General features: G+C 41.7%; 2 protein-coding genes across 5 annotated transcripts in view; both read left to right on the top strand.

Annotated features, from left to right (window-relative positions):
* Positions 1-362: 362 nt before the first annotated feature.
* NDC1 (NDC1 transmembrane nucleoporin) lies at positions 363-18,802 on the top strand. 2 transcript variants are annotated; one of them, XM_030493504.1, is made up of 18 exons: positions 363-497; positions 571-691; positions 1,943-2,044; positions 2,384-2,558; positions 3,040-3,178; positions 4,554-4,662; positions 6,132-6,183; positions 6,946-7,078; positions 9,638-9,730; positions 11,008-11,089; positions 11,922-12,077; positions 13,960-14,214; positions 14,332-14,450; positions 14,684-14,734; positions 15,287-15,350; positions 16,509-16,609; positions 17,543-17,703; positions 18,279-18,802. In XM_030493504.1, exons 1-18 carry the CDS (start codon positions 450-452, stop codon positions 18,340-18,342), a joined length of 2,025 nt encoding a protein of 674 aa, XP_030349364.1. In that variant the 5' UTR covers positions 363-449; the 3' UTR covers positions 18,343-18,802. The 2 variants fall into 2 exon arrangements, with proteins under 2 accessions (XP_030349364.1, XP_030349365.1); XM_030493505.1 differs by lacking the exon at positions 14,684-14,734.
* A 2,999-nt stretch (positions 18,803-21,801) lies between these two features.
* The window catches only part of GLIS1 (GLIS family zinc finger 1), a 204,657-nt gene continuing 203,303 nt past the window's right edge, over positions 21,802-23,155 (top strand). Inside the window, exon 1 of one of the 3 annotated variants that reach the window (XM_030493503.1) lies at positions 21,802-22,418. The gene's annotated coding sequence lies outside the window, so the exon portion shown is untranslated. The remainder of the gene's footprint in view (positions 22,419-23,155) is intronic. The other 2 variants (XM_030493502.1, XM_030493498.1) reach the window with 2 other exon arrangements.

Genomic DNA, 23,155 nt, shown 5'->3' with positions numbered 1-23,155 from the left:
CCGTTTCCACCTATAGCGCTGTTCCCCCGTATCCCGGCTCCAGCCCGTTTCTCTGCCCTCAGCCACGCTCTCCCGCGCCGCAGGGCTGTGTAACGCCGTCCCTCAGGCCAGCCCAGGCAGTGCCGCCGGGCCCCCATACACCCAACCCGTGGCGCCGGGGCTGGCGGGAGCCCCGTTCTCCTCAGGGCTCTGTCAGTGCCCAGGTGTGAGCGGGCTCCCCTCAGGCGGCCATATGCGACCGTAGCCCCGCCCCCTGCACGCCGGGACCTCTATCTTCATAGGCCAGCCGACCTGTCACTTCTCCCCAGGGGGCGGGGCAAGCGGGTGTGCGCACCTCCCATTGGCTGCTCTCCTCTAGTCCTCCCGCCGTGCGGCGGAAGTGGCGTGCAGCCGGCGGGGGTGGCCGTTGAACGGCGGAGACTTTGAACGGCGACGGCGGGGCCGCGGCCATGGAGCCCGGGGCGGGAGCGGGCCGGCAGCGAGCGCTGCTCCGGCAGGTGAGTGCCGGGCCTCAGGCTGCGGGGCCGCAGCTCCCGGTTCTCGCGGCCCCTCACGCTGTCCTTCCCGCAGGTGCTGGGCTGGAGGGTGGCGGCCGCCGTCGCCTGGTCCGTGCTGCTGCTGCCCGTGTGCACCGCGGCCTTCGTCGTGCTCAGCGGTCTCGACCCCTTCCACCCGGTGCGCTGGATCTCCAGTAGGTGCTCTGCGGTCTGTGCTTGCGGGACTTCCCTCTGTCTGTGGTTCCGGGCTCGGATAAGGGGAACTGGCTCTGGCGTGTGTAATGTTCCCGTTTTGTGAGCTTCTGATTGGTCTTTAGGGTTTGAAATGTAACTTTGTGAATCACAGGTGAAACCCCTGAAACAGCCGCTCTGCAGGGTGAGAGCGTACACACAGAAAATGGAGATATCACAAAGTGGTTTGGGCTGGAAGGGACCTTAAAGCTCACCCAGTTCCGACCCCCTGCCACGGGCAGGGACACCTTCCACTAGAGCAGGTTGCTCCAAGCCCCTGTGTCCAACCTGGCCTTGAACACTGCCAGGGATGGGGCAGCCACAGCTTCTCTGGGCACCCTGTGCCAGTGCCTCAGCACCCTCACAGGGAAGAACTTCTGCCTAAGAGCTCATCTCAATCTCCCTTCTGGCAGGTTAAAGCCATTCCCCTTGTCCTGTCCCTACAGGCCCTTGTCCAAAGCCCCTCTCCAGGTTTCCTGGAGCCCCTTTAGGCACTGGAGCTGCTCTAAGGTCTCCCCTTCAGGAGCCTTCTCTTCTCCAGGCTGCCCCAGCCCAGCTCTCTCAGCCTGGCTCCAGAGCAGAGCTGCTTCAGCCCTCGCAGCAGCTCCGTGGCCTCCTCTGGACTCGCTTCAACAGCTCCACGTCCTTCTTGTGTTGGGAGCTGCAGAGCTGGACACAGAACTGCAGGGGGGGGGTCTCACAAGGACAGAGCAGAGGGAGAGAATCACCTCCCTCGACTTGTTTAGGTGGAGACTTGATACCTGTGATCATTTAACTGCTCAGGCAGAGAGACTGGGATTTCTTTTCCTCTTTAAAAATAATAAAAGCCCAAAGAACCAAATAAAAGTGATTTACTCTGCAAGGAATTTCTTACCTTTTAAGTCTAGCTGTATGGTTGCAGGTTTTATTAAGTGAAGGGAAGCTGTGTTAGTTGAGCCATAGTTTAATTTACTTTGGAAGATTTTCTTTTATTTTAAACAGAATTCTGAGTGCTCACATACAAGAAAACCAGGTATAAGGGTGCAAAATAGTTTCTGTGAAATTTAAATATGCTTTTCTGCAGAAATGTGGTGCATCAATTAAACTTTACTCCCCTTTATGCACTTAGTGAATTATTGCTAACTGCTTAAGTGTTCTTTTCTGTTAGTCGTTGTGTCACTCTTGTGTTACTGCAATCTTACAAACAATAGTGACTCTCTTTTTTTCCCTTTTAGATTCTTTCAATGATTTATATACTTCCTACGTCATCTTTTGTATCCTCCTTATGTCTGTGGTGATACTAGTAGTAAGCATCTTCAACGTTGAGTTTTATGCAGGTGGGTTGTGTAAATTGCTGAGCTGTCTGTGAAACCCAAATTAAATGAGATGACCATTGAAAGAGATTTGTCTTTATATTTGATGTATTTAACATTGGTAGGTTTCCTTTTAAATTAATAGAGACAATATACAAAGCTTATTTTTAAGTAAATCATCCCAGATTCCTGCTTACATCGTGGCTGAGATCCTCTTAGTTGAGCTGCCTCATTGATTTATTTATCATTTAGTGACTGATTCCAACTGTGGAAAGTTCTTAGGTGATAATGGTGTTTTTCTTGTCTTTTAATGAAGGGTTTTATTAGAACAACTGAAAATACACTTTTGGCTTTTTTTCACAGTCGTGCCATCAATACCGTGCTCTCGATTAGCACTGATAGGAAAAATTATTCACCCTCAGCAAGTTATCCATTCAGTTGTTCATGCTATCATGGGAATGTTGGTTGCTTGGTGTGCTGCAGTGATGACAAAAGGGAAGTTCCAGTTTCTTGCTGTGCCCTGCACACCTTCAGAGAGGTAATTATTTGTGTGTTTGTATTAAAAATAAACTATGCAAAGAACTTCTATTGTAAAATGTGTTTACTGATGGCTTCTTTCAAACAAAACCCTAGAATCTGAGTACTATCAAAAATAAGTAATTATATGTTGATATCCTTTATATAAAAGAATAGAAAATACCCTCCTTTAAATTTTACAACGCACAGAGAAATAGCTGGGCTAGAAAAACTTAATTGCCAGGATTCTTAATGGAAAGTTGAATGATGACAAGTTGCTTAAACTTAAGACTTGGTCCTCTGGACTTCATGGATACTGGAAGCATCCTCATGCATAAATTAGGTGGTGAAATTCCTACTTTAGGAAAAATTTACTGAGATATTGTTGTATGTACTAATCAGGAAAGTCAAATAATTTCATGACTAGAACTCCCTAAGGCTAGAATGACTTTGGTTTGGTTTGTTTCGTAACCTCAGAATTAATTCTAAGTTTTCTCTTTTAGCCTAGATGATGCTGTTCCTCAGATGTGCCTAAATGAGTATCACCTCTTTTTTCTACTTTCTGGAGCTTTCATGGGATACAGTTACAGCCTTTTGTATCTTATTAACAACATGAATTATTTGCCATTTCCAATCATACAGGTAAGAGGTTTAAGCACCTTTGCAGAAAGATGTCTACGTAAAACAGTGATCAAAAAAGCCTTGGTTATTTATGTTTTTGAATGTGACAGCAGCATATGTCTGTTGTCATGCTTTCATTAGTAGATGAAGAGGACCCTCAGCTTTAAATGCTGGTAGTGTTCATCCTCCTTCTTGCTCAACTCCTTTCAAATGAACACAGAAATCTGGAGTGCAGTGCATATAAAGTTTATACCACTTTGATGCATGTTAAAAGCTGGCTGAGGTTAACCACTGCAGAAGGTGAGCTACGGGAAAGAGACAATGTTCACAAACTGAATATTAACTGGAACTGGCTGCAAGGGTCACCTAAAAGCTGAAAAGAGTAAAAAACTGTAAATGATACTGTCAGTTGTAACTGGGTAGCAGCTCACTTAAAGTCTAAATAGCACATTAAATCTTGCTTAAAGCTCAACATCCAGAGCTCGTTCGTGCCTGTAGCACTGTGGAAACTGAAATTCTATGAATCCCTTTGGAGGGAGCCAAAGCAGTTCTACAGAAATGTGTACCAATGCAAAATGGGGAGGAGTGGCTTGTGAAACATCATCCTCAAGATATTTCATCTGTTGCTGTAGCTTTACAGCAGCTGTTAGCTTTACATGATTCCCAGATTTACAAAGTCCAACCAATTTGGCAAAAGGTGTCTTTAGACAAGGTTGGTTGTATGAGTGGAAAACATTTAAGTCATGACCATTCAGGTTATCAGCAAAACAAGCATGATTTTGGCAATGCTGTAACTATAGTATATTTAAAAATCCTATTATTGAAATTCTTTTTTTTTTTTTTCTTCTTTTAATGCAACTTAGCCAAGTAAAACCAAAATTAAATCACTTTGGTTTCATGTTGATGTAGTGTCAGATGGGTTGCTTTAGTCATTTGGAAAGACATGTAAGTTGTATGGTGTCACTATTACAGTGGTTTTGGTGCCTGGAGGATTACTGACTCTTAACTCATCCTTGTCTGAATTTTCCCTATATTTTAATGGATCATTTCTGAATGAAATCTAATAGATTTTCATTTCTAATAGATTAAACATGCCTTTTTGTTTATTTTACATTAGACAGCATCCTTCTACTTTGTTCCCCTGTGTATAGAGTCAGTTTACCACATCCTTCATTATCATACTGCTACAGGTAGGAAAGGGATGAGAACCAGAGATGATGATAAAATGGCAGGAAGATTAGGAGAAGAAATAGGTGTAACACCTGGAATTACCTTAAACTAATTTTTTTAATTCATCTAGACTTCAGGTTTTCAAGTACCTTGGGCTTTTTTTTACTCATTTCATTGATCTGTTCTGAATGCAGAAAACTAAACTATTTTGTGTTTGTGTTTTTAGCAATACAAGTACTTGCGTTTCAGAAGATCTTTGCCTCTCCTCATTAAACACAGTTGTGTGGAATCACTATATTTTGTTAGAAACTTCTGTGCCACATATTACTTTTTTGGTAAGTGTTCCTGCAGTTCTCTTTGTTTCCTCTATTTTGAAAACTTTTAATCCATCAGGTCTGTTAGACTATTTTTTCAGCCTTCCAGGTAACTTGCTGAAGGCACATTGACTCATTTAAACAAATAAAGAGATCTCACACCCCTCTCTAACAGTAAGAAAAGGCATAGGATTTGTACAGCAGTGTTTGTAGGATGTCAATTCTTACAACCTTGCTGAAGCTTGTTTAGCATATGAGAATTGTCTCTTCTTCAAAGAGATTAACACCTTCTATAAGAATTTATTGTCTGCCTGATAACATTATAATAAGATGATCTTATTGTAAAGAGAAGAGAGTGGGGAACAGCAGTTTTCTCATGTGAAGTCTGTCACTGTACCAAAGCTAAACTGCTGTCTCTGGTGATCTCTTCTGTGCAGGAAATCCTGTTGCAGGCAGCTGTGAAATAACTTGCATGTAAGAGCTACCAAATACCAATCAGCTGGTGGTTGACAAGTGTGCATTTTAAAACCTGATGCTTTGGGCTGCTGTTTACACAGCAGTCCTGATGTGTGGCAGAAAGATTATAAATCTGGAACCATAGTGCAATTAAAAAACCCCAAGTTTTGGCCTGTAATTTATATTCCATTTTTGCTATAAATATTCCCAAATATTTTTTAACATGGATAAACATCTCCATGCTTTGGACTCTTCCTTCCATGGCCTGGTATTGGAAATGTAGCATCACAGAGCTGAACCTGACATACCAGCAGTGGGCATGACTTCACTATATGTAATGTTGTGATATTTTCACTGTTTTAAAAGTAAAAATTAGCAGTTTGGCTTTATTATCAAGTGCCCTTTTTATTATTTGGAGGAAGCTGGGGACACAAAGGCTGCTTCCCGTATGACAACAAAGTTTGGTCTTTAAAACTAGAGTAAAAAACAATTGGTGCTGGTGAAGAGGATTGCACAGGACTTCCTAAAAATCAGGAAATTTTTATGTTATTGCTGTAATTATCCTCCTAAATGATGTCAAAATAGACTAGAATTATTTCCACTTTATTTACATTAGGGGATAAATTAGGAGTATGGTGATTGTATATCAGTTTCCATTAAGTCTTTAAAAGCACTTTGCTGCTGCCTGAGCTGTAGTGAGAATTAATATTAAATTGCTATTAACCCTCTTTAGTAGGTGAGGAAACACAAGTAACTCAGTGCTGAGGAGCCAGCAATAAAAGATAAGGTCTACATCTCTCAGCGTGCGGTTGCTGGCCTGAGGCCTCTTTTTCATTCTCTTATTTCTATTTCCTAAAAAGAAAAGAAACACCCTAAACAAAAAAATCCCAAAGGCAGATTGTTTCCTGGTACCCAAGGGTTACAAGACCAGTCTCTTGTCTCTATACATGCATCATTCTTTTGTCTTCTCCATGGCCTTTTGTGTGTGTTTTGCAGTGTCATATTTTTTCAGTGCTTCTCTTTGATCCCCCTAGGTTACATCCCGAAGGTATGGATAAGTACCACAATGGATCTTCATATAGACAGGTAGGTAGTACATTGTGCTTAAAACCTGGGGGAGAATATTGCTAACAGCTCCCTTTGAAGAAGTCCAGCTCAGCAACTGGCCCTTTGTGTGTAGCAGGACTTGGTTCCTTCTCTCCCCACAGAGAACGTGGGGAGCATTAGGTACTTCTGAAATTAATTCAAGAGGAACCAACAACCCCTTATAGGAACCACAGAGTCATCATAAAATCACAGAATGGTTTGGGTTGGAAAGGACCTTAAGATCATTTACTTCTAACCCCCTGTCATGGGCAGGGATGCTTCACACTAGGCCGTGTTGCCCAAGGCTCTGTCCAACCTAGCACTAAGAAATCCTCTCTCCTGCATCTCTAAGTCTCTAAAGTATTAGAAAGGCTCATTTGTCCAAATTGCATATATGTGTGTTATCTGCTGTTCTGTATTGTTTTTTTTCTTTTTTTGGGGGGGGGTGTGTGTGATACATCTTTGTTTTTACATGGCTGCCACTTGTTTTAAAATAGGGAAGCTGGAGTCTTAGTGCCTTAGTTGACTAAAACTGTAATTGTTATTTAATATTTTCTTTTCCTTAATTTCATAATTTTTCTTAACTTCATGTCATCACAGTTACCAGTTGTTTAATTTTTCAGTATCTCAAACATCTTTGAGAAACTATTGTTGCCAAAAACGTAATGCAGCTTCTATTCTTACAATTGTTGCTCCTGTAACAGCTAACTGTAGACATCTTAGATAATAGAAATCTTATCTCCTTGCTTGTTGTATCTGCAGTAAATTGCATCCTCTTGACACTCTGACTGGCTTATTGGATCTCTCCTTGTTTTACCATGCCTGGTTATGTGGCGTGTTTCTCCTGATTACCTGGTACATCGCATGGTTACTCTTCAAAATCTATGCTACGGAGGTTAGTACTGTGTTTCTCAGGTAATACTTTCTTTTCAAAAGCAGTTTTACTATTATTATTATTATGAATTCTTTAATTTTCAAAGCATGCACTACAGATAATAGCTGATAACTGAACAGTTGAGAGAGATCTGGGCATTGACTTTCTCTCCTCATGGCAAGACAAGCCTGTGCTGCTTACGAAATTAATGCTTTGTTATTGCCACCTCCTCTTCTTACTCCTCTCCTTCTGTTTTCATGTTCCCAGTCTCCTGTTCATGTTTTATGCTAAATCAGCGCAGATGCTGTTGGGGCCACCCAAAGAACCACTTTGTGCTTCATGGAGTCTGCACCATGTTATTTGTCCAATTTTGGTCTCAAGACAGATGAGCCAGTGCCAGGCCCATATGTGTCGGGCAGAGCTCACTAGCTTGGTTTCTGCATGTGTATCCATGCAATCATGTTTAATTTGAGTGTGAGTTAGCTGAAGACTTTGTGTCACAGCTGCAGGTTACATGGGAAGGTAATATCCAGAAAGTGTGTAGTTCTGAATCCTATTTTACAATAGGAAAGAGAACAAAATTGTATCTGTTTTTCAGGAGCTAAGCTCTGGAAATCTCAAATTTAAGCAAACCATCAAAGCACACAGTTCTCCAAAGCAGAGATGTGTTAATCTAATTCAGGCTGCAGTATTAAAATAGTCTTCAAGCAGTCTTGGGAATTAAGACACTTGTGCTTTTTCATTCAGTCATAAAGTTACAAATTAATATGGCTAAAAAAAGACCATTTAAATATGTAATGAATCGTACTAGAATAAATGTGTGACCATGATTGAAGAGAGGAGGGCAGGAAATAAAGCTTGCCAACAAAGAATTGGAGAAGACTTAATCTTTGTTGACAAATCCAGATATTTCTTTATAAGAATACAGAGGAAAAAAATTCCTCTAACTTGATTTTCATTTTTAAATGTTACTAGGCTGCAGATTAGTAGGAAAATAAAGTGAAGTGTAAATCCTGGATCAACATATTGGTGTGAAGCACTCTTCTGGTATGAAATGGCATACAGTGCTTGTTGGAATGTTAGCTTTAATGAGAAAGGTCTACTTGCTGTGACTGGATGGAGCAAAGATTAACCAGGGGTCAAGCATAACTGGTGTAATGATGTGTCAGAATCCGTAGATGGCTCCAAAAACAGCTCTGAGGTGTGAACATCCTGTTTCAAAGGGCAGCAGTTGAAGCACCAGTGAACAGTGCGTGCCAATGTCTGTTAATTATTGTATTGCTTTTAAAATGTGAAAGACACAAGAAACATCCAGCTGAAGGTACAAACAGGTCTTGCCCTTTTGACTATTGAACGAAAGATTGGCCTTTCCACATGATGATTTTTTTGATGAGCTAGAAAACCTCCAAAGGTGTTTGTAAATATGTGCAGACTTAGTCCACATGAAGTCACTTTATTAACACTTTGAAAGCAATTAAATTTCAATTTCACAGGTTGGAAACAGAGGAGAATAAAGCTAGGCTATGTGTAATGAGGGCAGCAACACAAAACTGACCGGTAGTCTGTGCCCAAGTTGATTCATGTTAAATAGTGTTAATAGATGCAGTGTTTGATGCAGTGTTTCGTACAATGTAAGCACTGCTATTTACATTTTAAATGTTGTAGCAGTAGAACAGAAATTCCATTAAAACATAGAATGAAATAAAGAATTCATTAGTTTATCAGTGAAACTGCAAAAAAAAATTAAAAATTTCTTTTATTATTTGGTAAAAGAACCCTTAATTCTTCACCAGAGTGGTTACACTGGTAAAGATAGGCAGTACTGTTTAGATTTCAGTCTTGTTCCTGAATATGGTGTCACTATTTTTTCCTGGGAATGTGCTTAGAACCTTAGAATGGTTTGTGTTGGAAGGGACCTTAAAGCTCACCCAGTTCCAACCCCCTGCCACGCGCAGGGACACCTTCCGCTAGAGCAGGTTGCTCCAAGCCCCTGTGTCCAACCTGGCCTTGAACACTGCCAGGGATGGGGCAGCCACAGCTTCTCTGGGCACCCTGTGCCAGCGCCTCAGCACCCTCACAGGGAACAACTTCTGCCCAAGAGCTCATCTCAATCTCCCCTCTGGCAGGTTAAAACCATTCCCCCTTGTTCTGTCACTACCTGCCCTTGTAAAAAGTCCCTCTCCAGCTTTCTTGCAGGCCCCTTTAGGCTCTGGAAGCTGCACAAAGGTCTCCCCAGAGCCTTCTCCAGGCTCAATAACTCCAGCTTTAACAAGCTCTAACCCAGTTAGAGGAATTTCTTTTCATACTGATATGATGCCCCTAGCTATAAATTATTTGGGTACGTGCAAGGAATTCAAAGGTATCTGGGTTTTTTTTTTCTAAGATTTTTCAATTTTAAACATAAAGAGTAAAGTCCTTTTAGTTTTTCATGTTAGAAATTTCAGGTTAGTTTATAGTCAGTTGAAGCTTTTATGTGCTTTTGTAGTTCATCATCTGACAAGTAACCGCTCGGGTGTGGTCTGTCGTAAGGTTTTCTTGTGTTTTGCTCTGTATAACACAGCTTCTGATGTTTCTGTTTAGACACATCATTTTCCTGTCCAGCCAACTTTTGCTGAGGAGACAGACCAGTGCCTGCCTAAAATCTTAAACAGCAATCCTCCCCCCATTATAAAGGTAACTGAATTCCCACCATCTTCCCAGCGAGGTGTGTGCTGAGAAGTTGTTTCTCGAAGTGTGTGATCAGATCTTCTCAGTAGGGGTTATTTTACCCGAGGAGCTAGTTCTTTAAAAAGCTGCCTCAGAACAGGGGGAAGTGATGCTTAATGGTGAAAATCGGTTTAATAGTGACATCTGCTGGTGTGCACCGCACTGTTACTCTAAGCCGAGGACAGACTAATTCAGTTATGGACAAGACCTGTCTGCAACAGAAGTGTATTAGTGTGTACTGATGTAAAACAGGTTAGTGACATTCAGGCATTTTTAAATTCCTTCAACTTGTCAGATTTTGTCAAACCTTTGTACACTCTTAATACTTTGCCCCTGCTGCTTATATTTGAGTTCTTACATGGGTGTTCTCTCATGAAATTAAAAAGTTGTTTGCATATATATGCTGGAATTTGGGTTTCTTTCTTTAAAAAGAAAATATTGAAAAGCTACTTAAAACCTCTGAGTAAGGAAGAGTAATTTTGGTCTGATTATGGTAATCATTGATGGGATTCACAGATTCTAATACTTAGAAATTAGAGACTTCAAGAAATATTATGTAAATAAAGATGAGAAGATTTTCCTGCACATGAGAAATCCACATGTACTGATTTTGCAGATCTCCGATAAGACTGGAGGTACACGAGGCTGCAATCCATTTGAATCCTTTTTTAAGCTTTGCTGCATTATCAAAGGATGGGTGGGGAAGAGTCAGGCATAGTTAAAGGGAGAGGAAATCTAATTTATTATCTCAGCAGTTACTAAAGTGTCCAGTTTATAATTGGGTCTTGCATAGTGTGGGAAATCAGGTTATATTTGGTTTGCCACATTAATTACTTCATCACATGAAAAAGCAGTGTTAGGTCTGTGTGGCACAATGTAGTGAGCTCTAGCTTGCAAGAACAGTTCTTTCCTTGGACCTTTTTGTGTCTTAGGTTCTTTCTGTCTGAGCCGTTAGCTGTTAAGATAAAAAATAGTGTTATATCTTCTTTAACTCCAAAGAAACAACATACTCGTAAAGTTATCTGAAGCTCTGGCTAACTCAGCAGCTCCATCCAGAGTGGTTCTGGGGGGATGTGTGCAGTCATTTACCTCCTTTCTTCTTCTGTTACATGGCTGGTTTTAGTCTGTGTGAACTAGCTCTTTGTTGGGGATTGCTATTGTATGGATAACTACCTTTTTTTTTTTTTTTTTTAAGGAAATGCTTTGGACTTTACATGCACTAAAACTTTTTCCTTCCTTTCTAGTTTTTAGCCTTACAAGACCTGATGTTACTTTCCCAGTATTCTCCTGTTCGACGACAAGAAGTCTTTAGCCTTAGTCAGCCAGGTAAGCATAAAACTATTTCTTGGTGGATAGTGTTAGTCAAATGCTTTTACAAGTTATTTAACACTATGAGGCATGCTACATAAGCCAAGAGGCCTCATCCCTGTTGTGCCTTTTCCAAAGGATGCTTAGTTATCTAAATTCATATTGTTTCGTCTACAAAACTCAACAAACTCTGGTGCTTGTTGTTTGATTTAAATGACTGCCATGAGGAAACACAGGTTTTGGGATATTGACACCGCCAGTCAAATAATCCAAACTGGGTAATCTAACAGATGCATATGAAAGTGTAACATTGAGATATGAGGTAAAATCAAGCACAAATAGTGAGTCACCACTAGAGCTGTGAAAGCAAACAGCGGCTGTGATTTCATTTAGTACATCAGCCTCTTGCTATATACGAGGAGAAGGTCAATGAAAACTGCTTAGAAGCCTTCAGGAACTTTTTGTTACACTTTATCAGGAATTCTAGTGTTTGTACTACTTCAGAACTGTTTACCATCACCATTGATACTACTTGGTTCATTTTAGTTGTTTAGTGGTTTTAAATCTGATGGGCAGAACTGCCTGTTTCCTGCTTGCTTAGTAGGTTTCACTAAAGTGTTTCTGGAGTTATCCATTGGCAGAAGGATAGAATCTTTCCATGTTTTCATCTTCCCCTCAGTATAAATAAACTATCACAGTGAAAAATGCACTGTGTGTTCTTAGAAATGGAGTGGTGCTATAACTTTGAAGCTTATGCTGAGAGCACACAGGCACTGTGAGAACAGTTACAAGGATGAGCATGTGGGTTAAACACTCCTGCTGCGTTTCCTTTTTGTGTGCATGCTGCTAGGTGGGCACCCGCACAACTGGGCTGCGATATCAAGGGAGTGTTTGAATCTTCTGAGTGATCTGACCCAGAGGCTGATCACACAGCAGGAAGCTGCAGCAGCAAATGGGAGAGCAAAGCAGCCAGCAGGAGAGCTGAAAATACCTCCCCAGACTCCAGGTATGTGAGGAAACACTCATAACAGTTCATAAAGCATGAAAGTATCAATCGATTACATGGGCACATTAGTCTCAATTAAGCTGTATGGGGAAAAGGAGGCACGGGGTTTTCTGCAAATAAATGCCAACAAAGAGTCTCTCCCCCAGTTGAATTTAAGGTATTCTTATTGAAATAATCTAAAATATCTAGAAAACTTGGAAAGATCATCTTTACTCAGTTTACTTTGTGTGGTGTTATGTTCAGTACAGCGTTTTTTACCACACTTGCATGAATTAAGAAAGTCTAATTATTACTGGTTTTGTAACCTAGTACAGGGAGAAGTTAAGTCTTGCCAAGAGATGCTCTGTAATTTGCATAGCTGCTCTTATGATTTGTTTAAGATGGTAAAATTGGTTTTTGTTGTTGTAGGGACTTCGAATATAGAATCATAGAATTGATTAGGTCAAAAAAACCCCTTTAAGATCATCAAGTCCAACTGTCAACCCAGCACTGCCAAGCCCACCACTAACCCATGGCATTAAGTGCCACATCTACACGTCTTTTAAATACCTCCAGGGATGGTGACTCCACCACTGCCCTCTGCAGCCTGCTCCAGTACTTGACAACTCTTCTCCATCTAAACCTCCCCTGGCACAGCTTGAGGCTGTTTCCTCTTGTCCTGTTGCTTGTCACTTGGGAGAAGAGACCAATCCCCACCTCGCTCCATCCTCCTGTCAGGCAGTTGTAGAGAGTGATAAGGTCCCCCCTGAGCCTTCTCTTCTCCAGACTAAACCCCCCAGGTCCCTCAGCCGTTCCTCATCACACTTGTGCTCCAGGCCCTTTGCCACCTCCATTGCCCTTCTCTGGCCCCGCTCCAGCACCTCAATGTCTCTCTTACAGTGAGGGGCCCAGAACTGACACAGGATTCGAGGTGCAGCCTCACCAGTGCCCAGCACAGGGGGACAGTCGCTGCGCTGGCCCTGCTGCCACACTCTTTCTAATGCCATTGGCTGCCTTGGCCACCTGGGCTCCCTTTTTTGCCAAGCAGCTTTCCAGCCACTCTTTCCCCAGCCTGGAGCATTGCATGGGGTGATTGTGGCCCAAGTGCAGGACCCAGCACTGAGCCTTGTTGAACCTCATGCAGTTGGCCTTTGCCCACTGAACCAGCCTGTCTAGATCCTTCTGTGGAGTCTTCCTTCCCTCCAGCAGATCCACACTCCCACAAACAAGCGTATGTTTGTGTGACTCACTAATATCACTAGCATAAGAAAAGCCAGCCTGACTCTTGGAGCCTGCGAGCATTCCAGGTGCTTTACTTGCCAGACTTGGGCATCATTCCTGGCAGCAGAGCAGTGTTGGCACGAGGGCTGCCACTAATTGAATCCCTGAGCAGTCAGTGCCTAGGATACTAGTGCCCTGGGAACAGCAGGGGAGTGTTGGTATGTCAGAGGTGAATTTCTCCTAGTGCTGCTGTTCCTTGGATTTTGGGATGATGTGTCTTTTCTTACAAACCAAGCAGAATCAGAAAGGATTGCCATTCTTCTAAAGGCAGCCTTTTTTCTAGTACTTAATCCTAAAAGCACACTTTGTAGATACAGTGTGTTTTATTTAGGATATGTATCAGGGTGTAGTAATGATGGCTAGCAAAAGTAGAAAAATAAATAAATAAATAAATCCATAAGATTCCTTTTCATCACCTGCTGTTCTTAAACTGATGAACTTTTAAAACACTCCACACTCATGTTGATGTGTACTTGTTTGCAAGACAACAATGGAAACAATGTTCTTTATTAAAGGCTCTGATGATAAAGAAGTTGTTGAAATAGTAATCAATAGCAAACCCATCTCTTATTTCATCTGCACCAGCCTGTTTGTCTTCATGCAGTGTGTTCTTTGTTGTCAGGAGCTGTTGCAACAGAAGGCATGTCTTTCCAGTCACAGAGATCGAATATCATTCCCAGAGCTTCCATGTCTTCAATGGTTAAATCATCCCTAATGTCTTTAAAGGCATCGCCGGGGTCTGATGTTGGTTCACCTTTCAGCTCACCTGCTTTAAATGGCAAGATGGGAATTCTGGATGTAAAATCTTCTTGGCATGGATCAGCCCAAAGTCCTCATGTTATGAGGAGGGGCCCAAAGCTGTGGACGTCAGTTACAGGTAGCTGTTTTTATCCTTGTAGTCATGAGTGTAGTAGCTGTGTCAATAGAGATCTATATCTTGAGGATTAAAGTGACAGCAACCAGTTTTTCTGAAGATATTGTATTTCTTTTGTAGATCTGCACATGAATGGTTCTCACCACGAATCCTTCCCAGAGCTCTCTGCTGCAAGAGCTGGCCATGAGGCAGTACAGCCAAGATTTATTTACACATGGCTTCAGAACAAGCAAGAACAGGTAAAGTAAAATTGCTGTACAGATAGGTTACAGCCAGTGCAGATTAGGTGTTCTCTTCTCTGGAAGAACTTTCAGGGATTTTTGAATGAATACTTCCTTCTTCAGTTAGCTTACCTAAGAAAAATCCTTCCCCCCACTCCCCAGTTCCTTTATACTGTGTGAACATGGTAGGGCCAATTGTACATACCTTAGATAAATACAGATGATATTTTTAATCTTTTGTTCCTTTTCAGATAAAAAACTTCTTGTCAAAACGAGTGCTGATAATGTATTTCTTCAGCAAGGTAATCATGATCTTAGGGTTTGTGACTGTGCAGCATAGACTAGAAATGCATGAGCGTATGGGTTCTGCTGTGGCACTACACACCTTTTGCATAGAGTAACAGTTCTAAAGCCTTCCTTTTAATCTAAGGTTTTGTGCTTTGTGTGAGTTTTGTAGCAGGATTATCTTTTATCTGCATAAAAAAAAAAAGAATAAGACTTAAACTCGTCTGATTATAAACTACTTTTTTTGCTTAAGGCATCATGTAATAGTAAAACACAACTAATTGTAAAGTGACACGGCTTCCAGTTAACTTCAAAATTCAGCTAACTGGTTTTTGTTAGGTCAATGTACCAAATAAATTCTTTACAGTTTGGGAATTCCTGCCCAAAAATAATTTTAGTTTTTTAAAAGATCAGATTTCTTTGGGAATTTCCTCAGAGGTGTCAGCCTTGCAGGTCGTTTCTGAGGGGAGGGACGTGACCCTATCAAATGTGTAACACCTTAATTGAGACCTGCTATTTTGATGATACTGTTTCTCAAGTGCATTCAGAATGCTTTGATTTCTTCTCAGCACCCAGAAGCTTCCATCCAAGCTGTTTTCTCTGATGCCCAAATGCACATCTGGGCTTTGGAAGGTAAGCTGTTCCTATTCCCAGGGGATCCACTCTGTTGGCTCATGGAACTATAACAGCTAAAAGGACCTGATTTCAGGTTTTTGGGGGCTCTGTGCTTTAAAATGTAATCAAAGAAAAATCCTTGAATCTATTTTGACAAAAACAGGACTGCATTTCAGGTACTGTCAGGAATAAAGGTCTAATTCACTTGTTAGTTTTGAGATCCCATGAAAGATCTCTTAGTTCGTGTTCTGTAGAGGCTTGGTAGTGATTCCTAAACTTGATTTCTGCCGCTTCTCTCCCATGTGAACCCATGTATCACTTTTACATATTTTTTTCCAACAACAGCTTTATGATGTCTTTTTGCAACAGCTTTTCTGACTAAAGGCTCTGAGTTCTCTGTTAATCATGGAGAGATGAGGGAGGAAGGGAAGGAGGCATTCAGGTGGTAACTTAAATGGAAAAGATGGTCTGCAGAGAATTAAAAGAACAACGACAGTATGTGGTTGCACTGTGGGATTTTCTTGTTTGTTTCATAGTCCTGAGCAAATGCTGGTATTGAGAGACTCTCTTGTTACTTTGTGCATAAGTTCATCTTTTTCCTAGGTTACCTGTTTTATGGGCAGATATGCCTTGCTGTGTCAGACTGAAGGTGATGAGTTTGGACATACAAGTCAGGAGATGGGAATTGCACATGCACTTGGCAGAAAAGCAGAAGACACCACTGGTGTTTTAACTAAGGGCATTTTTTAATATGATAAGCAAAATGAGAAGGGATTTAAAGCTAAATCAGGGGTTCCCTCAAAGCAGTAGAGAGCTGTCCTCACACAAGCTGAACAAGGAAAGTGATGTGATCTGGAAATGTTTGTTTGTGGCTAGTATTGTGAAATAGGTCCTGTCTCTTGGTTGATGTCAGGTACAGCTCTGATCAGAGGAAAGAGGGAGCCAATGCTTTTTAAAATGTGTTTTATATATAATCCCTCTTGCCTTATCAACCTCAAGCTCTCTTAAACCAGTGACTGGTTTAGTCCTGAAGTGAGCTGAGGCAAATGTTGTCTGGCTGCAGCCAGTCCTGAAGAATTCCACCACACTGGTAGAGTCTTCAGGCAAACCTGTGATCTTTGTTAATGCTTCACAAGTTGAGAACTCAGTAATGATACCAAACTGCTTTCTTTAAAGGTCTGTCTCATTTGGTAGCAGCCTCCTTTACTGAGGACCAATTTGGAGTTGTCCAAACTACACTGCCAGCTATCCTGAACACCTTACTGACTCTTCAGGAGGTAAAAACTGTTACCTTTTCCTTACTGCAGAACAAGTTTAGGAGAAAAGGAGTTCAGTTCATTTTGTATCTTGACCTTGCTGACCAGTTGTAACGTTCAAGTTGTTACCACTGTAACGTCTCTTCTGCAGTTAATCTAAACCTAACAGCTGGTTGCCACTCTGTGCATTGCGAATCAGCTGAATAAAAGCCTTGGTAGTTTTTTAAAATGCAGAAGTAGAAAGCATGTTTTTAATGGAATGTTTCATTTTTTACATTTAACTGAGCTATGTGCTCAGTTAGACTTTATTTCAAAGGTGCAGCAATTATAATCCTATATTTTATGCACAGTTAGGATTTAATCTTTAATTTGCTGTACACAATTCCTGGTGCAACCTGGAGACATTGCAAATCACAGGAGATAAGATCTCTGTGGTGTTTCTCTACTGATACTAAGGCATTACTCTCAAATTACTGATGTGTGTGTAATGTGTATTTAAAAAAAGTAATCCAGATTTGTTGCCAAGGCTGTGTGTTTCCTATTGACATAATCATTTTAGACTGCCTCAATAGAGATTCTTGGAAAGAATTTAGAGGCTATTAACGTTCTTCAGTGTAAGTCATCTATTCCAAGAACCAGGGAGAAGAAGAAAAAGCCAATAACCTTGTTTCTGAAAGAAACAAGTCATAATACAGGACTGAATTGCATTTGTACTGCATTGTGTGCTGTGGTTAGCATTTAAGACTCATCAGCAGAGAATCTTATTTCGCAGAACTTGGTTCAATGTTCATGTTGATGGCCAGGAAATGCAAGGTCAACCTTAGTCTCCAATCCATTTCTGTGTGCCTTGGTGGAATTTCTGAACTTTCTTTGCTTTGACATAAACATGTTGCTCATTACATTAGGAAATAATTGAACAGATGAAATAAATTCGTCTATATGTCTCTCAATCAGGTTGTAGACAGACACTTCAAACTGCCTCATGTTTCTAGCAAGCCCCCCCGGGTGTCAGGAAGTCTGGTGGACACATCCTACAAAACTCTACGGTTTGCACTTAGAGCATCTCTGAAAACAGCCCTGTACCGGATCACTGCTGTCTTTGGAGAGCACTTGAAGTAAGAACTCTTTCATGATTGCTTGCTTACTAAATTTAGTTTTAATTAATGTTGTTGTAGGGCTTGTGAAAAGGGAAGTTTGGGCAAAATCCCCTCAGGTCACTATTCTAACATAGTGGCTCTTGCTCAGCTGCTGTTGCAGCAGGCAGAGTTTCATGCCTGGCCTCTGAATATGTGGGACTGAAAATTCCTGCATCCCTGTTGGCGTGAAATGTCCACTCAGTTTGCAAGTGCTGATATACAGGAGAGATCATTTTAGGAGATTTTCTTACCTAAATCATTTGTGCAAGTTGAACAATTTCTTGTGTGTGTTTAAAGGTAAGGAAATAGGCTAGGATTCTTGGGACAAGCGACTTTTAGGAGTGAAAGCTGTTGAGGTTGACAATTGACAGTTTTAAGGGTTAATATACTCTTTCTGTGTTGGAATGTAGGCCTTTCATACAACTGGGTTTTCTAAAATGTAGCTTCAGTGTAACCATTGATTTCAGTGTATACTCAATTTTGTCAGGAGGCTTTATTTTTGTGGTGGATTACATTTAATGTAAAATCTTACATTCTGCATTTGTGTTTTTTAGTGCAGTGCAGGTGTCTACAGAACATAAGAAAAGACTTCAGCAATTCTTGGAATACAAAGAATAAGTAACAGATTTTGATGCTGCTGCATCAGTTTTTTCCAACACTCTTGGTAAGAAGGAGTTGGGACTAATGAGCCTTGTTATCCTGGCTTTTTGGACAAGTGTATGGAAGTACATGTCACTGGACAAAACTCTTAAAACTGTAGAAGAGCTCTTCCAGGTTTGGATCATATTTTGTATAATAAAGCTTTTTTTTTAAATTCATCTTGCCTTCTTTTAATATCTCTTGCGAATGAGAAAGTGTCAGTTCTTATTTTACGTAAGGCTCTGACATTTGAGATTATCAGAGTTACTTTGCCACTCAGATCTTTCACTGGTTTTCGTGATGTATTCTTTCCCTACCCTTTTCTGCCAGAGGGCTGAGTAGAGATTTACAGAGATACTTAGTGGGCCTAAGTGTTTCATAAATTTAGTTGGTAACACTTTTAGTGCAGATGAAGCGTGTTCTTTAAGAGTAGGAAACAGATGTGCCCAGGAATAAAACATGCCACTCTTCTGAAAGATGGAAATAGTCCTTCAGAGTAAAATGGGTGTGCAGAAAGGCATTGTTAAGACACAAATACTGCTTGAAAAGCTACCAGCTTGGATTTTATCTTTAAGGTGACCTAGGAAACTAAGTTCTGATCTATGCTGGAACATACAGGAAACATTACTGCATTTAGTAAAACCTCCAAGTAATGCTATTGTGAATTAAAGTTGAGATCAACAGCTTTCTGTTAAGGGGAATAGGAAGGATGTTTGCAGTGTATGCAATTTTTTTATTCCAAATAATATACGTTATTGGTAGCTTCTGGTGGAAAAATATGTCCTTTTTTCAAAGTATTTTTAAAGCTTTTTATCTGGAATTTATCTGTCCAAATTGTTCGAAAATTAACTACTCTGGTTTTAAAGTGACTCCAGTTATTGTGGTATTTACACTAGAAAACATATATGGAGTATGAGAGCTGGATGTAGCTGCAGTACCTTACTTAACGTCCTCGAGGTAACAGGTAAATGAATTTAGTGTGATTAAGGGGAAACAAAGTTTGGATCATTCTCCTCAGTGCTGTTAGTGCTGTTTTTGGGGGGTTTTTGCTGATAGAAGACCCAAGATCTGAAGATGACCACAGTGTCAGTTATGTTGGTGTGATGAAACATCAGCTGACAACGAGTGGTTGTGTAGTCATAATTCTTTAGGAGCCTGTAAGGTTTGGGTAAGAGATAAAAGCCTAAATCTACAGTGAGACCTCTGTATTGCTTTCCTCAGTATGGAAACATGTAATTTTCTTGTAATGCAGACACTGTTAGCTATGATGGTGGTAATTAGAGCTGCATTGTTCCTTTTGCACTGAGATGGCTTACAGCAAGCACCGTAAGGTGACGGGGCAGCCTTTCACTATATTTAAAGGTTTAAGCACAAAGTCTTTTAAAGACTTAATTTCTACCACAGCTTTGACTATTATAATCAAAGCCTCTTGCCTGCCTGGCTTATTAATTACATTAATTTGCTTATTTTCAGGCATTGCAATGTGCACCTGGAGGTAACATAGTGCTTTAGCTCACACCTCAGGTGTACCTGCTGACCCAGAAAGCTTCAAATTTTTCATGCATTTAAACAGGTGCAGAACTATTTTTTTATTGCTCTGGTATTTTCTGCAACACTCCCACAACTTTAAGCTGTGACTTGTAATTACCAGTGTTATGGCTGTCAGCAGCAGGCTTAAAATGCAGGCTTCTTTTTGATGCCAAAGTGCTTGAGGTCTGTCCTCCTTGTGTTGCAGCCGAGATTTGCACATGACATCTGCTAATGTGCGAGTGATTCGTGGCGTTCTCTGTGTATGACAGAAGAGCTTTCAAAAGCTGATTGCTTTGTGGTTTCTTTAAAAGCTCCAATTCTTAAAAAGCTGTAGACCTTTTCTTTAAGCCTTTACTTAAAAGGGTATCTTTAACAGTATCATGATCATAAATCTAAGTGTACAAGAATATAACGTGTATGTTGGGTGCCCTCTGAAGATGCAGCAGCTGGCTCACACAACTCAAACAGGGATAACATCCTATTCTAGTTTTGGCTTTGGGAATAATTATATTCTTCTGGCAAACCATGCTGGTATTTTAAGTCCTTTTATATACTTCTGTCTTAACATAAAAATAATCAGTCTGTGAGATATGGGAAGAGTCCCTCAAGTTCATTTCTGCATTCTGGGTATAAAGGGAAAAAAATAAAGTCTTTTTACAGTTGGTTTCTTTGTACCTGCAGTTAAATTGGATCTCTCAAGCCTTGATATTATTTCTCATCCGTTTAACCATCTCAAAGCTGAGCTGCATCCTCTTGCTGGATTGCCTGCCGCATGCACAAGTGGAACTGGTAGCATTCTGGTAACCTTGAGAACCATCTGCCTCTCCCTGCAGGTTAGCTGGAGTTCAGAGTATCTGAAATTATTTCTACTGCCACTGTGAAGAGGTACACAGTTGATGGTTCAGGTCTGGTGTTCTGTGTTACAATGGAGTAATGAAACAGAGGCTTTAGCTCTTAAGCAGTACAAGTTTGAAAATTCAGACTGAGGGTGGACAAATGCAGTGGCCCTTGTCCTTGAAGCTACTGCACACTGCTGTATCGGAGGGAGCTGGGCAGGACTTGCTCCTTCAACAGGAGCACTTTGCCACTTGGAGAATTGTCTCGCTGCCAGTTGCAGCTCAGGGCCTGAATGCGCCCTTGAAATGAAGTGGTTTCGATTCTGTTGTTGCTTGCTTGGAACAGAGGCTGTACTGTGTGTGCTGTGCTTGGTGTCTTAAGGCCTTCAGCAGCCATCTTCCCACCTACTGAGGTACACAGATGGCTCCGAGGGCATGGCAAGTGCCCCTGCAGATGCATCCAGCTGCAACTGTGGAAGTGCTGGTCTCTTGCTGATGAATTTGCTGGTACCTGTTCAATCACAGGCAAGTGGTGCAGTCTGTGGGCTACGTGCCTCCCTCCCAGCTACTGGAACCAGCCATGAGTGGGATCCTGGGGGGAGGGCCTGGTGTTTTTGGTGGGTTGGGTGTACATGAATCCACAGGAGGTGGCCCCAGGAGCACCTTCAGCTGTGGAGGTGCTTTTTACCATGTGCAGTGCTGTCCCCTTTTCCCAGGGAATCCGTGGTGGCAGCTTGCAGTGCTTTTGGAGCACATTCAGGCAGGCATTTCATAGCTGCAGGGCTTTACCTGTTGATCGCAGCTGAGCTCCCACCACTCCCATCACCACCTTTCTTACAAAGATGCAATAAAAAGATGAAGGTCTGGGTGGAATCATCACAGATGCTGCAAAATGAGGACCCTCCCCACTACCCACACACCTTCTGCCCCCTCTGGTCTTGGTATTTTCCATCACCAGCACTGCGTTAATGTGTTTGCTCTGTGGATTAAATGTATTTGGGTGCTGCGGACATACCTGGAATGTGGTTTGCCAGGCTCTTGTGTTGTTAAGCGGATGTTCTCACATCAGAATGTTACAGACTCATGGTAGAGATTTGCATCTGGCATATCAGCTTTGGACAAACCTGTAGTATAAATAAACTGTGCAGCTCGCTTGTGTCTGAGAAAACAGCCTGAGAGAGAGCAGAACCTCCACCACACTGATTTCAGAAGACACAAAATAAATTAGAGAAGACCACCTTTCTGCCCTTGCGAAACTCTTGGGACTGCAGCAGAGTTAGTCAGGAGGCAGATGAAGATGGTGTCTTTGGAGCCTGTCATGAGATCAAAACACAAATTCAAGGGCGAATAGTTCCCCCTTGATACACTAGCTGATTCTTCTAATAGGTGGCAATGGCATATGAGTTCCCTCTTTTCTTTTTTCCTTTGATCCCCCTAAAGAGTCAGTTCCTGAAGTAAGAAGAGTTTCAGAGAGAACTGTGGCTTAAGAAGCACGTGTATGTACTCACACAATCATCAAAGGAACCAAGTGCTGAGTGTATAGTGAGCTCCTCTCCCTCCCCTGCCCAAAACACACACGAAAATACAGGTTTTGCCTTTCACTTCTTGAATGACACGACTTGTAAATCTGACTACTGAAACGCAGCGCTGGGGCATGCTGTTGTATTTAACTGCATCTTGTCTGTAAAGGTATGGTGAGAGCCCTGGAGTGAATTTTGAAGGAATTGGGAGCCTTCTGTGGGGTGAAGATTGTTATAGGTTATGTATAAGTATCCTTCTCCGCTCTTGCTCAGCAAGCTTCAGTTGTGGGCTTAATTGTAGATGTTTCAGATCAAGAGCCAGGCTGGGTGACTACCTTCAGGGCAAGCTTTGAGGACCAGGTAGATGGGGCACCAGCTTTGTAAACCGCTGCGTGCCCTGTCTGTTTACCAGCAGAGGTCACTGCTCAAAGCAGGTTTGGGGAAGCGCCAGGTTGTGGACCTTGCTGTCGGTGGTGGTACAAAGTTTTGGGCTGAGCACAGGGCTGCAGCTCAAAGATAGATACTTGAGGTGGCTGTTGCCTATTCAGACCCTGGCAGTCAGCTCGGGAAGGCTTTATCAGCAGCCACCACGAGTCTTGTAGCAAGAGAAAGCCCAGTCTCACAGTTAGTGTAAGTTGAACATTGCCAGGGAGCGATGGGTTTGTCCTTGCCTTTATCACAGAGATCCTGTGCAGTACTTCAGCTCTTCATGAGCGGCCACTCTTTGCAAGTCTCCCAGTTTCTGCATGCTCCATTTGGGATGCCAACTGGTGGAACTGGAAATGGGCTCTGCCATATACAGTGAGGGGAAATGCTAAATAACCTGGAGTGAGTCTTTGTCACGAGTTTAGCACTCAAACTGAAGCTTTTGGCTTCTGAGCCTCTGTTGTGAAATGGGGCTTAGTC

The sequence above is a fragment of the Strigops habroptila genome, chromosome 8 (assembly GCF_004027225.2).
Source record: "Strigops habroptila isolate Jane chromosome 8, bStrHab1.2.pri, whole genome shotgun sequence".
NCBI lineage: Eukaryota > Metazoa > Chordata > Aves > Psittaciformes > Psittacidae > Strigops > Strigops habroptila.
The sequence above is the reverse complement of the archived record's forward strand: the minus strand, read 5'-3'. Positions and strand labels throughout refer to the sequence as shown.

Bases quoted from the DNA above. Each gene is read 5' to 3' on its own strand.
- NDC1 (XM_030493504.1), top strand. From the start codon at position 450: ATGGAGCCCGGGGCGGGAGCGGGCCGGCAGCGAGCGCTGCTCCGGCAG. The intron at 6,184-6,945 runs GTAGGTAGTACA...TTGTATCTGCAG, and splicing joins ATGGATCTTCATATAGACAG to TAAATTGCATCCTCTTGACA. The intron at 17,704-18,278 runs GTAAGAACTCTT...TGTGTTTTTTAG, and splicing joins GTCTTTGGAGAGCACTTGAA to TGCAGTGCAGGTGTCTACAG.